General features: G+C 38.4%; 1 protein-coding gene across 2 annotated transcripts in view; it reads right to left on the reverse strand.

The window, feature by feature from the left end:
• The window catches only part of LOC138007657 (centrosomal protein of 152 kDa-like), a 33,623-nt gene extending 18,918 nt beyond the window's left edge, over positions 1–14,705 (reverse strand). For both annotated transcript variants that reach the window (XM_068854692.1, XM_068854694.1), the window contains exons 1-15: positions 14,535–14,705; positions 12,701–12,760; positions 9,165–10,146; positions 8,535–8,674; positions 6,522–6,722; positions 5,639–5,753; positions 4,863–4,954; positions 4,372–4,526; positions 3,452–3,635; positions 3,173–3,233; positions 3,007–3,062; positions 2,675–2,761; positions 2,173–2,216; positions 1,296–1,391; positions 610–745 (exon numbers count right to left, since the gene is read on the reverse strand). In XM_068854692.1, the coding sequence (XP_068710793.1) occupies positions 610–745; positions 1,296–1,391; positions 2,173–2,216; positions 2,675–2,761; positions 3,007–3,062; positions 3,173–3,233; positions 3,452–3,635; positions 4,372–4,526; positions 4,863–4,954; positions 5,639–5,753; positions 6,522–6,722; positions 8,535–8,674; positions 9,165–10,146; positions 12,701–12,760; positions 14,535–14,573 (2,448 nt within the window). In that variant the 5' untranslated portion in view covers positions 14,574–14,705. The remainder of the gene's footprint in view (positions 1–609; positions 746–1,295; positions 1,392–2,172; positions 2,217–2,674; positions 2,762–3,006; positions 3,063–3,172; positions 3,234–3,451; positions 3,636–4,371; positions 4,527–4,862; positions 4,955–5,638; positions 5,754–6,521; positions 6,723–8,534; positions 8,675–9,164; positions 10,147–12,700; positions 12,761–14,534) is intronic.

The raw sequence follows: 14,705 nt of genomic DNA on the forward strand, positions 1-14,705 counted from the left end.
GATGTTGTTGTTGTTGTTGTAATGTAATAGACCAATTTCGATATGTTAAAATTCAGTCCTAAACAAAAGGCAACATCTCGAGGCTCTGGGGAATAAACTTATACAAATCCTAATATTTATTCCCACGAGCCTCGAGATGATGACTCTTGTTTAGGACCGAATCGAGAGTGTGCTATTGTAAGTAAGGTAATCATTAGTAACCGCTGTAACGCAATGTAACGTAAGTCGTTGTTTAAATAAATAAATAAATAATCAATTAATTATATATAAATAAATAAACCCTCAACAACAGAAACCATAATACTGAGAAAGAAAGAAGAAATGACGTCTTGAAGGTGAAGAATATTCTCAGAACTAAGAATAGCGTTCAACTTAGGCCCTTTTTAAGTCCGCCACGCACATAAAGGAAAGGGATGAGCAAAGCGCCTCACGAGACAGTTAGCCGAGCCGTTAGTTACGCGTGCGGGAAGATGTGGATGCGGTTTTTGCCTGACATGGGCGTCAGGAAGATACCCAACAAGTTTGACATTTTTGGCCTCACGAGGAGCTTTGCTAAGCTCCTGCCTCCACGTGTGCGGAGGGCTTTAGGCTGCGCGCAGTCGATATTACCTCCGCTAGCAAAATTTCTTTCTCTTTCTTAAACTCTTCCTTTAGTCTCTGTTCCAAACCGCGGCTCTCCTCACTCAGCTGTACGTAACATTCCTTGATTCTGATAAGCTCTTCACCATTTTCTTCCAATTCTTTTCTGCATTAGGACGAAGACAAAACGGATACAAATTCCTTTGTTTTTTTTCGTATCTTTTTTGCACAGTTTCGTTTAGCCCGTTGGGTGTATCAGATCACAGCCTTCTCGGCTTGTTTCTAGCTCCCGTACATTTAAGAACCGAACGAGGAGAAGCAGACAGCAGTCATTATTACTGCCTATAAAAAGTAATAAGTCAAAAGAGTAAGTTCACTTGCCCTTCTTTTTGAAATCGAGTCTATGGGATGGTACTCACTTCGCATTTGAATTCCAGGACTTGGGTTCGGAAAAGAAATGAACAAGGAAAGCTGAGCAAGTGAAAGTTTAATGACGGCTCATAATGTATGAAGTACTTACCGCTCATAAGTCCTTACATGGACTGCCAGAGCAATCAAAGCATGTGTACGGTTATGGACTTTGCGCATGGGTAAATGGATAACTTGAAGAAAATTGCTTTGCAGTTTGCAATATTACTAAGCGAGGAAAACTTTTGAAAGGTCCTAATTCCTAGTTACCTAATATAGGTATTAATTACTCTTGATAAGGCGCATACCTCAATTCTCGAACTATCCGCTCGTGCTCCTGATTCAGTTGATTTCTTAACAAGTTCTTTGCATCCTCATGGAGTTGAAGACAAGCTTCTCTGCATCTTGGGGAAAAAATGTATACGCATTACTTACCACAAAGGATAAAATAAGAAAGACCTTGGGTTCAACTTTGTTCTTCAAACAAATCTTGGTCTTTTTTCTTCATTTTCATCTTTTTGCTGTGCCAATCGATATGACGCATATGGCTGTGCAACAAAATTAGGTGGACATGAACTCGATTGCGAGCCTCCCACTGAGCATTTCGGATGAAACCAAACCCATAGAGGATATTACATGGCCGCGCGGAGATACGAATTTTATCTTCGAGCGCTGATAGTACACGTTTCTCTCACTCGTTCCCCGTGCTCACTCATGAGAGATACTATCAGCACGAGAAGATACAATTCGAATTCATGTAATGTTCTGTTTATTGCGTCCGACCGAAGGAGAACGCGTCCTAAGTTTGTTCAGATTGTGTGACTGTGTAATCTTGCCAAAAGGAATCAAGACTTTTCTCTGTAAGGGATACCAAATTAGCCGCCCCAAAGATTCTTTTCTTGTTTGCAGGTGCACCCTCGCGTGGATTCTCGCACTCGTATTCATCTCGATCTGATGAGTCTCTTTTTGTCACATGGTTAGTTTTCTGGCTTGGAACCCTACGGAAACACATGACGACACCTTATCCTCACATGTGAACATATGTTCACGGCACGCGGTGAAGATATGAGTTTTTCGTAAGAGGGAAAATCCTAATATTTCATCAGTACCTATATAATAAAATGCATGTTCGACAAAGAAGGTGTGCATCAAGTTTATAATGGTTTTTCCAGTCCAGTTGCTTACTTCTCTATGCTTGTCCTTTTGTCTTCATCGTATTCTGCAACCATCTAAAATAAACACGAACAAGACACTAAACTGAAATAAGATCTTTGAGAAATTTTATCCGTTCAGTCATGCTCGAACTTTTTTTATCTTTAGCTAGAACAAACGCTCCTTGGGCTTCGTCACGAGTGGAAAGCGCGACGCGGAGGGCCTTAGCAAGTTTCAGGTGTGACTAACCGAGGTGATTCACAGTACTTGGGGTCACTATTCCAAGGAGGTTCTTGAGCATGCTCTTATGAACATTTTAAAATCTCCATTCTCCATAAATGCATTTTTGCATTCATCTTTCGATTTCAGGTGTGAACAGTAATTTATTAAAATCAGCATAACTTCGCTAATTTAATTGGAGAATTGGACTATAATAATTAAACATTGGCAGACTTTTCGATGCGAGGTTGACGATTCGTGCTCGTTTTATCCAAGTGTTGTAATTCAAAGAAATGCCTTTAATTAAATTAATCACCTGAGCCATCTGTTGCTTCAGTTCAGCACACGTTTGCTCCAATTCTTCTCTTTCTTTGAGAACGGCATCAAGATGACTGGTAGACTCCTTGGAAAGCAAACAAGAACACAAGCATGCAAAAATAAGTCCAATGTAAAGAAATTAATTCTGTCCAGAAGCAGTGCAAGCTTAACCTCTCTGATCATTGTAGCTTTGATTTGTTGCTAACGTTTAGCTGCGGAAAATATTGAGAGCCTTGGCAACGCCCACTGAAACACCGCAGAGAGCGTCACTGAAAATTAACTTTTGCGATGAGAATTTAAAGACAAAACCACAAACTGCTAACCCAGTACCTGTAAATTTCGCCTTGTTGCCTCCAAATCCTCGAGGGCTTGTCGGTGTTCTCTGTCTGAAGTTGAAAAATATATATATTTTTAATGTCGTTCACAGGAAGATGATATACCGCGGACACAAAGAGGAAGTGCATTCAAATCAAAATGACCAAATAAAAACAATTACCTGGGTCCTTCTTGTCATTTTGCATTTCTTGAAATTTTCTCTCAAGATCTTGAGACTTGACCTTTAAAATTTATTTTAAAAACGATTTTACTAAGTTAATAATGCAAGAACTGATTTATTCTACTTCTTAAATTTGGAACACACTCACCGTCCAACATGCCACCAAGTCAATGGAGAACATGTTTCTCTTAAAATGACAAACACTTACATCTTCTTTTGAATGATTCTACGGGTGACCAATTGGGACGAAGAGAGGATGAATGCTTCGGAAGGCTTTACCTCAAGTTCCTGAGCAATGCTTTCCATTCTTTGCGCTTTTGTCTCTTGTTCTTTGAGCTGATCTTTCACAGTTGTCAATTCTTTCTCCAGACTGAGAACTTGTTCTCTCTTTGCCTTGTTGCTTATCAAACACTGCTCAAGTTCTTTTCTTAATTCGCTGACTGTTTCGTCCAACGGTATCTTACTGACAAAAACCAAAAAATTGATAATTAATTTTACGTAATGGTACCTCTAACCGCACTGCAAACCTCTTACTAACCGAACTCGGGGGCAATACTGGGGAATATTGGCCCTCGGTCGTTTTTGTACGCACACATAGACTAAGAAAAGCTCTCTCCTTGTCATTTCTATAGCAAGGTTTTACCGCACAGATGGATTACCTCTTACTAACCGAGCGCGAGGGCCATTCTGGTAAATATTTCCCAGTACGTACGGTCCCGAACAAGTGAGATTAGTAAATTGTTTATTGTGTGGTATCGTTTCTTTGAGCGATCCAACACTTCTCGCCTTGGTGAAGATCCGTAATCTTCGTCTTCCATCAGCAAACTTTAAATTCCGCTTGCTTTAATCATAATATGATAATTGTACGTTTGCGATGAAAAAAATTAAATTCCGCTTTTTTAAAACTTTTTGTGATTCGATCAACTTGAATTTCCCGGGAGAGAGAAAAAATACCGAAACGGACCGTTTCTGTGGTAATGGTCCATACTGTAAAATCCCGACCAAAAACCAGCCAATCAGACTGCTCCATTTAGCCTGATAATTACTTGTCATATTGATAAAACGATTTATTTAGCACTCAGTTGTTGAAGCTGCCAGGTACTTAAGACAGCTGTGTGCATCTTTTAGAAGTAAAAGATACAAGATTGCTGCAACTGTGGTATGAATGGATAACTGTGGATACATGTGCATGTACTTACTGAGATTTCGGAGTACCCCAGTTTTCTTTGTTGAGGTTTCTCACAGTGAGGTGAGCAAAGGAGCTGTGGTCGTGGATGCCAGATCCCACCCCTACACCAAGACGGCTTGCACTCTCATACATCTTGACTTGCTCTTTGAGCTCGGTCAGCTCGTGCTACAAATTGAATTGAAAAACGATACTGTGAACAAGCGCAAAATTATCTTGTATTGATATAGAAGGACCAAGAATCTGTAGGTGGCCAGTCCTGCAGTGCAGAGACCTTGATAGCAAATGATGCTGTCTCGCCTTCAAGCCCAGTCCCTTATGTCCACAATCCGATTTTTGTACTGTACATGTTCGTAAAGCTCTAATAATAATATCTGACCTGCTAATCGCCCTTTCTCGAAATTATCAACAAACGACATGATAAGTGTACATTCTCCTTCATCCAACACAAGTATTATCACCATTCCCTATTTCTGCTTCTGAGATACAATACTTTCCACTTACCTTTAATGAAATGCACTGTCCTTCAGCTACATTTCTAGCAGTAGAGCTTTCTTGAAGTGCCATTCGTAATTGGTTGATTTCTGTCATAGTCCCTACAGTAAAGAGGGGATACATATATATTTTTTTTGTCAGTAGAGGCAACAGTGACTACAATATATTGCATTAGTTAAGAGAAGAATGGATGATAGAGACATCCAAAAGCTTTCAACAATTATGCATTGGGATCCAGTGGGAACGTGAAGACTGCTCTCATTGCTGGAAAATCGTTGCCATCAAGCCATCAGCCCCAGTCAAGCAGACAAGTATTCTTCGAACTGATACAATCAGCGTAATGCTGAAGGATGAAGGGCTGCTGCATGCTCTGGTTGCTACGAAACTACAATACGACAATGTCATAGATACAGTACACCTTTCATCTAACCAGCACGACAAATCAAGGTGACAGCCCCTCCTTGTTGCACTTGTTTTGATACAGAAATACTCATACTGCTGTTTTGGTCTGACATGAACAGCCAACACTTTAGAAGCACAGCTGGGTGATGATAATTGGGATGAGTGAAGTAGGCGCAGGGAGATTATCCAAACACCACTTTGGACACTTGATCCTCTCCCAATTTACTGTAACAAGTAGTTTGATCATCAAAGATGGCTGCACAGCCAATTACAGTATTCATCCCTTCCTCACTAAAATACAACTTTTCTACCAGCTAATTAAGCACCTACAGTAGCTTGATCAAGTCATTCTTACATCATAATGCATAATTATGTAATAATACCTGACTTTAGTAGTTCTTGACATTGCTTTTGACTGGAATCAAGGCTCTTAGTCAGTGAGTTTATCATGTCTGCTTTCTCAACAAGTTCATCTCTAAGCTGATTAGCTTCCTCAAGCTGAAAAAAAAACAATGTTATTGATGCATTTTATACCCCCAAAAACTCAATACAATACAATCACATACATCCTTAACTGACCTCTCCCCATGGGGGCTTTTCAGGGCCAATGAAACACAATAAACGAAATGACAGAACAGGATCAAATTCGATTAGTGGTTAGGAGGGGTCTTGAACCCAGGATCTCCGGATCTCAAGGCAAGTGCCCTAACGAAACTACTACTAGGCTGTACTGCCTCCTCAACGCTCTTCAAAGACTGTCACTCTCATTGCTAAAAGGCTGCCCCTGTCTGCTGTCCCCTTATCTCTCTCTAATTCCACTCCTCACATACACTGTAAATAAATGCCTCCTACCCCCTAACCAAATAGACATTTGAAATAAGGCTTTTTACAAGTAAATTCTTTAAGACCACTTCACCCCCCAAAACAAGGAAAAAAAGAGCAAAAACACTGTCCAGGTACATGTAAATGTAACTTAGTCAGAAGTTGGTCGCAACAGAGACCACTGTATGTCTCTTTTTCAAAATGGGTGCAGTTGCAAACCTTTTAAATTTAGTGGACAGGTGAGGATATGAGAGTAAAGCCAACTGGGTACCTAGTGCCACTCATCCTCTCGCTGCACAACTAAAGCAAAATTTCTGGCTGCAACATCTTGCAACAGCAGTAGCAATAGCAATAATAATAATAATAATAATAATAATAATAATGATATAAGATGATTCCCCATTTTCCCTTCAGTTAACATTTCCAAACACTGGTCTGATTTACTCGATAATCCCTTGATAAGACTGCCTCATCAAGTTTCTGTTTCAATGCCAGAACTTGCTCCTCGTGCTTCTTTCTCATGGCATTCACTACACTTTCATGTTGTTCCTTTGCCCTTGTCAAAGACTCAGAACGACTTAATTCCACCAGTTGCTGGTTTAAGCTGTCTATTGTGGTCTCTGCTACATGAAGTTTGCTGACCACCTAGAAAACAAAACAAATGTCATAACTGCCTTATTTCCACTCTCTTGATGCCATAAAGCCACATGTCTTAGGAATAACTTTTCTGTGGTCACCGAAGGGTTTTTTGTATTAGAAAGACATGCATGAAGACACAGATCTATGTGATAATCAACTGGCTACATTATTATAAGAGAATGTGCATAATCATGTCCTATCATAATTATCACTACAATATCCAACCAAAGCATCACCCTGCTACAATCCGGGTCAAAAGACTTTGGGAAGTGTACTTGTCAAATTTTGGGCGAAAAGTAGAGAATTTACTGTACATGCTTCCATCGTTATATGAGCAACGCATGTTTTCCTTATTGAAACATGCGAGCGATCGATGAAAGGATCTTGATTTCAGAGACCATGAAAAATCAACATCGTAATGAATGGAGGGGGAAAAGCGGGAATTGTCCCAACAGTTTTGACCAGGATTGTCTGAGAAAATAATTTCTTGATAATTGGTCTTAAGGCCAGCTAGGTTCATTGAATCACATTGGAGAATTGTCTTAGATAGTAAAACAATATAATTATTACACCGGTGCACAGGTGGTGTGAGGAAGGATTGTGAAAGTGGTGGGTTGCGTTACAGTAAGCAGTCAACAGGTCTTGACCACATTTCTCGGCTATTTAAAGGAAGTTATTTAAGTATAGAAATTACTTTTAAAAAAGGACAGTACAAAAAAGATAAGTCTTTCTTTTCTATTCATACAAGCGCCTTTTGGTTTAAACAATCACCGGGTGTGTATTTTTAATATTTCTCACCCTAGAAACACCACTGAGAAGATCAAATTAGATGTTAGCTTATTATTTTACAATGGACGAGAACTTTTGAAAAACGCTTTGAGCGTTTTTTGTTCAGAAACGAACACCGCCATATATTCTGGTAGCTACATCAAAAGCACAACCAGAAAATGTGTTTTTAGGAGTGAGAACTGTGACTGAGAACTGTTGCTGTTGTCAACAACGGCAGGGTCACGCACAGACAATTCAGTTTTTGTATGACACTGACTATCATCAGCAAGATGAGTGATGACGCACAGCAAATTTGGCGAAGCAAAATCTACAGAGACATGAATGTGGCTCTTTCCCTTGTCCTATTTTATTGTCTACGTGATTTGTCATTCAACTTGTGAGGAGTTGAGTTTTGCTTAGCAAAGTCAAAGGTATTCTGCAGCTCGAAAAGTGGCTGCAAACTGCGCAGAGTCTGGGAACAAGACACCTGAAATTATTCTTTGCTGGTTTTAAACTTCTATAAAACAGCCTTTTCTACAATAAAACAGTTTTGAATGCAATGTTATAATTATTGTTCACTATTTTGAGGACATGTATGATACAGTTTCCACTTTTGTTCGATGAATCTCAGTTTCAGACAATCCGGTTTTAAAGACTTTAAGACACTGTACATGCTTCCAAATTAATATATGAGAAACGCCGCCTTTTTTGTGCCCCCTTCTCTCCAGACAATGTTGAAAGATGCCAGAGATCGATGAATGGATCTTGATTTTGGAGACTGGAAAAATCAACACTGTAATGGGGGGAGGGGGAAAAGCAGGAATTGTCCCAACAGTTTTGACCAGGCCCCAGTTGTTCAAACGATGGATAGCGCTATCCGCCGGATAAATCACTATCCATTGGATAAGTCATAGCAAAACCAATTGCGCTATCCAATGAATAGTGATTTATCCGGTGGATAGCGTTATCCACCTTTTGAACAATTGAGGCCAGGATTGTAGATGCCCCCAGACTGACAATGGTATGAGAAGCAATGAAAAATCCATTCACCTCTTCTTTACTCCCTTGCAATGCACTGACTTGTTGGTAAGATGCTGCAAGTTGACCTTTCAGTTTATTCAACTCTTCATTGCATGTCTGCACCATCTTTTGTGACCGCTCAAGACTTGTCGAGAGTCCATCACGTTCATCTAAAGGCAGCAAATAATTTAAACTAGATCTTAACACTGCTTGTAAATAATTAAAATCAATTCATTAAATTGGAATTAGTAGTAATTCAACATTTGGAATTGCTATACACGTATGTACTTGCATATATTTTCCATGACATGAAATACAGGAAGATTATTTTCAACAAGAAAAGCAGGGATGCTCTAATAAATATTCAAGAAATTATGTCACTCGGGTTTGTTGGTTTTCTTTTCTGCCAACTTGTTTTTCTCCAGATTCAGCAGCATCTCCCTGGCTTAAAACCAACATTTCTTTAGTTTCAGGTAAATAGATTAAATCAAAATTTTGATTTGCTTGGGAAAACCACACACAAAATTACATGTAATTCGATTCATGGAGGAATGTGTTACCCTATGAGTGAAAGCAATGCTTATATATCATATTATTATCATGATCATTGGCTAAAGCAACAACAGTGTTTTAGAAGGAAAATTTGTATTTGATTAATACCTTTCATAAGTGCATTCTGATGATTTAAAACACGGATCTCTTTTGTCATCTCTTCCTCTTGGCTCTCAAGCTTTCTTGTTAGTTCTTCAATTTTCCTGCCACGTGCTTTATACAATATCTGAAGCTGTGTATTTTGTGGGCCATTCTCGATTCTTCCATTGCTATCCTCCTTCGTTTCACTGTCATAGTGCACAGGACCTTTGCCAACAACATCTTGATGGGGTTGGCATTGCAAATTGTATTGAACTCGATAATTCTCAAGATTATCTCTCCTATAACTATGGTTTTGCTCATTTATGCTCTCACCTCCTCTGAAATGAGGCATCTTACTGTTATGCTGTAGGTCTTCATCAAAGTACCCTCTATAATCTTCATCAAATTCATGACCATCGTATCCATGGTGATGTTCCTTAAAATTCCCTAGAGGCTGACGATAATGATCATACGCTTCTTGCTGATAAGGCAGCTGTCCATGTATTGCTTGATGAGGGTGATAACTTTCATGCACAGAATACCCCTTGTCAACATCATCAGAAGATAGTTGATACTTTGAATCGCCCGCATCATGGCCATAATTTTGCTTGTACCCGTCAACTTGATCATCAAACTGACCTTCTTGCTCTTTGTATTCCCTGCTGTAATCATAATAACCTCGGTGGTTGTAGTTTTGTTCAAAGTGATGACCTGAATCATAATCCTGTGCCTGATTTGTTACTCCTGTAGGTGAATTTTGGTTTTGCACAGTTCCATTCATAAACTGAAATGCACGCTGAGTGATTAAAGGAGGTCGCTCAAATGCACCTCCTTCAGAGGGTATAAATGTCTTAGTGTCTTGTCCCCTTATGATATTTTGATGTTCACTGAAATCTTCAGAGAATGGTGTATCTCGGCTGTATCCAGAGCTTCTGAGGTCATGTGAGGAGAATGATGCATCGTCATCCAATAGACCATCATCAAGTTCACTGTTTAACAGCTCTCTTATCTTGAAGAAAACAGCAAGGAGTGACAAGTCAAACTTGAGGGATACATGTACATGTCCAAACAAAAACATAGGGTTTTCAATAAAATATAGAAGCCACCATTGTGTATGTCTATTTTAACTTTGGTTGATACAGTGTATTGACCGAATGCAAAAATGGCCGCCAACAAATTATTCTTTTGTCTTTGTGTTAATTAGCCTAACTAGCCTCAGTCACACGCGTAAAATTGAAAGAATTTGGGCTGTAAAACGAGGCTAGTTAGGCTAATTTTATTAACACAAAGACAAAAGAATAATTTGTTGGCGGTCATTTTTGCATTTGTTCAATATATATTTTTTTTAACCTAGTCGTTATTCTAAAAGCAAAAATATCAATAAAGAAACTTTGAATTAATTTCTATTCCATTTCATATCCAAATTAGGGTTACCGTAAACATTCATTTTACTGATTGGGGTTAATCAGTAGTTAAACATGGAAAAAGTCCTTAAGGAGGCTCGAAAGGGTTTTTTGTTGCTATAGTGTTAGTGAAACAATGAAAGATACCAAAGAAGGATATTTCATAGTGTAGGCAAAATATAAATATCTTTGCAACTCTATTGTTGGGTAATACTTTAAGGGCACTTATGACGTCATATCCATTACCATGGTAGCTCCCCAGGTCCACAAAAAGGCCCTCTAAATTTCAGTTTTTGGAAATCATCTGAAACACTACAATGTAAGTCTGTGACCTACCGCTCTAACTTATTTCTTTGATGGAAATCTCCCTAGTAAATTCTTTAACTTCCCAGAGAGTATGACAAAAAGTTATCGAGTAGAATTTAAGATACATGGAAAAAGGCGTTTTGGAGTTTACCGAAAATTGTACTATATGTAGATAACTTTCCTCAAAACTTTTTTATTTGAAGTGCCACTGTGAATGATAAGTGCATGCAAACAATCAAGGTAGGTCAGCCAGCAAAATTCCGAGATAAAGACAATTTTTTCCCACAGGTTTTATTTCCAGTTCATGCGATTTTCCACCAATTTTCATTTCCAGTGTGTTGCGCGCGCTAGGTTTGATAGAAATTATTTTGATTCATTCAACTGACAGTTATGGCGTGCGTAGGTTACACCATGTATGTGCATGCGCAGCTACAAACCCTTTCGAGCCACCTTAATTACTAGTGAAACATTGATTACTTTCAAATGATCACCGCGGCTAGCAGAGCAACTTAAACAGTTGTGAGCCCAAAAAATCCAGGGTAGATCGAAGAGGACTAAATGCATGACAGTTCAATTGCACCACAGTTTGCTCTTCAAATGGGCTATATCAAGATTGGATTTTTTTAAGGCTTCAACTTGCAACTGCTTCAGTAAAGTTGCTTTGCTTAAGGATGGTGCCGACTATTGTTATTGCGCATACATTCTGCGCATCTCGAGATACTCAGATTTCCTATGGGTGGTGCTTATTAATACGGGGATATTTTTGTGTGGTTCAAAACTATGCTGCGAAAGCAGAAAGTGCTTTTGGTATCCAAAACGAAAATTGGGGGTAACCACACATGCTTCAGAGATAATTAAGCTTCAATTTGGAAAAGAAACGCCATACATTGCTTAATTGGTATTTTGAAGATTTTTACAAATATTGTTGATTAATTATCTTCGGAAAATTTGTGGTTACCTCCAATTTTCTTTTTGGATTTTCAATAACACTTGTTAAGATCTGCTTTTCCTGCATATTCAGTAAACCATACAAAAATACCTTTTGAATTAGTAGGCACCATCCCTAACACAATGTTGTCATTAACTTCATTTGATTCTTCAATTCAGATACCACCCTGCCAGCAGAGCCTTTCTTAACTTGATGAACAAAGGACTCTGCAGAAATTGTGTTAAGTCTTTATTGAGTATGCGCAAGCCATTGCTTGGAGACATTTCAAACCCAGGCCAACTCTCAATCACACTCCTAGATGCCATTTTGACCTTTGCCTTGTCAAAAATATGATCCACATGCTGGCTTAACCGGTTTGACCGGAGTTACTAGCCCAGAAACTTGGACTACCGCGACTTGAAAGACTTGACACAATTTCTGCAGAGCCCCTCTTGTTCACATTCAAAAACACCTGTATCATAACACAAAAGTTCATAATTAAATTCATATCAAAGGAAGATTCAGTGGCAGGATTTTCTGGTATGATATTGGATGGATCATAACGGGTTATTTCCTTATTCTTAACCTTCATTTCTCAGAATATCAAAAACTGTCATAAAAATCACAATCACTCAACTTTTCTTTTGTTATTCTGTGAAAGGGCACCCATATGTATTCAATCAGCTTCCCCATCTCCCCTCACCATGCAGGCGACAAAAAGCGCAAAGAATTTCTCTCAGGCTTCCAAAAGTTATGATAATCATTGTTCTCAAGGTAATGTGTAGCTTTACAAGTTTTCTAGTTTGTAAGGTTACATGTAGAAAATTAACCCAAGGAACAAAATGACCTGCAATACAGACAGTGAAGCCTCTGATTGCAGGATTAGTTTCAAAAATTTAGAAATTATTTTTGTTGTTAATTCTTGCCTCTTGTTCCCTTTCCTGGTCTTCTTTTTCCAAAGCTGCTTCTTCTTCATCTTCAAGAACCTGAATACAAAACCCAAACAAATGATTACTGAAACTTCAAAGCAAAAGGATGAAATAACATTTGCCTTAGCCTGCAAAGCAGGCCGTTTGGCAAATTTTCTAAGACGCTTCTTTCCACTGGGGTTCAAACACACCTGTATCATAACACAAAAGTTCATAATTAAATTCATTTAAAGGTAAGATTCAGTGGCAGGATTTTCTGGTATAATATTGGATGGATCATACTGAGTTATTTCTTCATTCTTAACCTTCATTTCTCAGAATATCAAAAAGAGTTTATATGGTTTTGGGGGATGCAGCCTCAAAATCAGAGATGTTTGTATGGATTTTTAATTACGTTGTAAAGTCTGTATAACTTGGTCTTTGTTCAACCTAAAAGCATCACACTTGGACAGATGGCCAATCTCAAAGTACTGTTATCTTTCATGTGATGGTCTCAATAATTATGGATTGGTTCACCCCAGTTCCCTGCGCAATTCCGAAATGGCTTACAAGGAAATGATTGTTGCTTTTCAACAATCGTGTTTCTGTACACACCCAATGAAGTTCACAAATCAGGGAAAATAACAATATTTTTTGGCATTCAGTATACTGAAGATATTAGACAGAGCATGAGAGACAGATTTAAACAAAGAAAGTGAATCTTAATGTACAGTATAAGTAATGTATGGTTCTAGAAAATACCAGAGCTTGTTATGGACAGCATATTAGAATAGGACCTGGATCAGTGCCTTAATTATTCTTGAAAGGAACAAACACACTATTTAAAAGTTTTAATAAGTCCTTATGAGTAGAATAAAAGACCTTTATTGAGGGACAGGTAGAGACTTTTTTAACTACAAATTTTGGCAGTATATTCTTAAAAAAAAAATAGGCAAGCATCTGCTCTCAGCAGGTGGGTAAGAGCATCTCATTGGCATGTGACAATTATGCTGTGCTAATTTTTTTAATTTGGAGCTACCCAATTTATGTTTACTACACCTGATAAAATGTTTGCCATCACTTAATCCAAGAACAAAGTTTACACAATTAATCTCACGATACCATGGAAGCTAAATCAAGCACGTGCTAGAATAAACACTGGCGTCCATCAAATGAAATTAACAGACTGAGGACATAAGTGCTCATTTCCAGCTCAGCTGATAAAATTTAATTAGGAAAAAAATCATTGGTTCTTTTTTTATTGTTGTGCACTAATGCACTTAAGAAGCCACTAGGCAGAAATTTAAGCGAAAATGAAAATAAGCATTTTTGACAGATGTGATCAGCATGAAATCATACAAACTCCCACAATAATCGGTAAATTGGGAATAAAGTTATTATTAAAGCAAGACAGAAATTATATTTTTCTTAAAAAGCAAGGAATAATCCGTCTTTCAAATTATTTGCGTGGTAACCATACTCTACAAACACCGAATAAATCAACACATTCACATAATGATCTTATAAGCTTATTAAAAAAACTTAAATCTTACTGTTGTCGTACGGCGTAAATGAATGCATTTTAGCTTGGATGAAACAAAACCGCGAATTTAATAAAGGTCACCGAAGTCAATCCACAAAAAAATCCCAGCTAAAAGGAAATACGCTCTACAGAAATATCGAGACGACAACCACATGTTTGGGAAAAGATCTCCACGAAAAATACAATCTCATTACCCGCTATCTCATTCTGGGCAGGGCTACAGAAAAGGCATCAAAATAGTTTAAACTGATTACCGAGTCTATCTTCGTGCAAACTGCAAAATGTCAAATGGCAGAGATGCCTAGCTACCTGAGCATCGAAATTCACTTGGCTGATTCCAACACTCATTCCAAACAACTCCTTGATCACCTTCGAGGCCGAATCTTCCTTGAAAGAAGCATTTCGACTCCGAAAAAGGTAAATGTTACAAGAAGTTTGCGACCATCTGATAACCTATGGTGTCACCGATACCAACGCGGG

This window comes from Montipora foliosa, chromosome 6 (genome assembly GCF_036669935.1).
Source record: "Montipora foliosa isolate CH-2021 chromosome 6, ASM3666993v2, whole genome shotgun sequence".
Lineage (NCBI taxonomy): Eukaryota > Metazoa > Cnidaria > Anthozoa > Scleractinia > Acroporidae > Montipora > Montipora foliosa.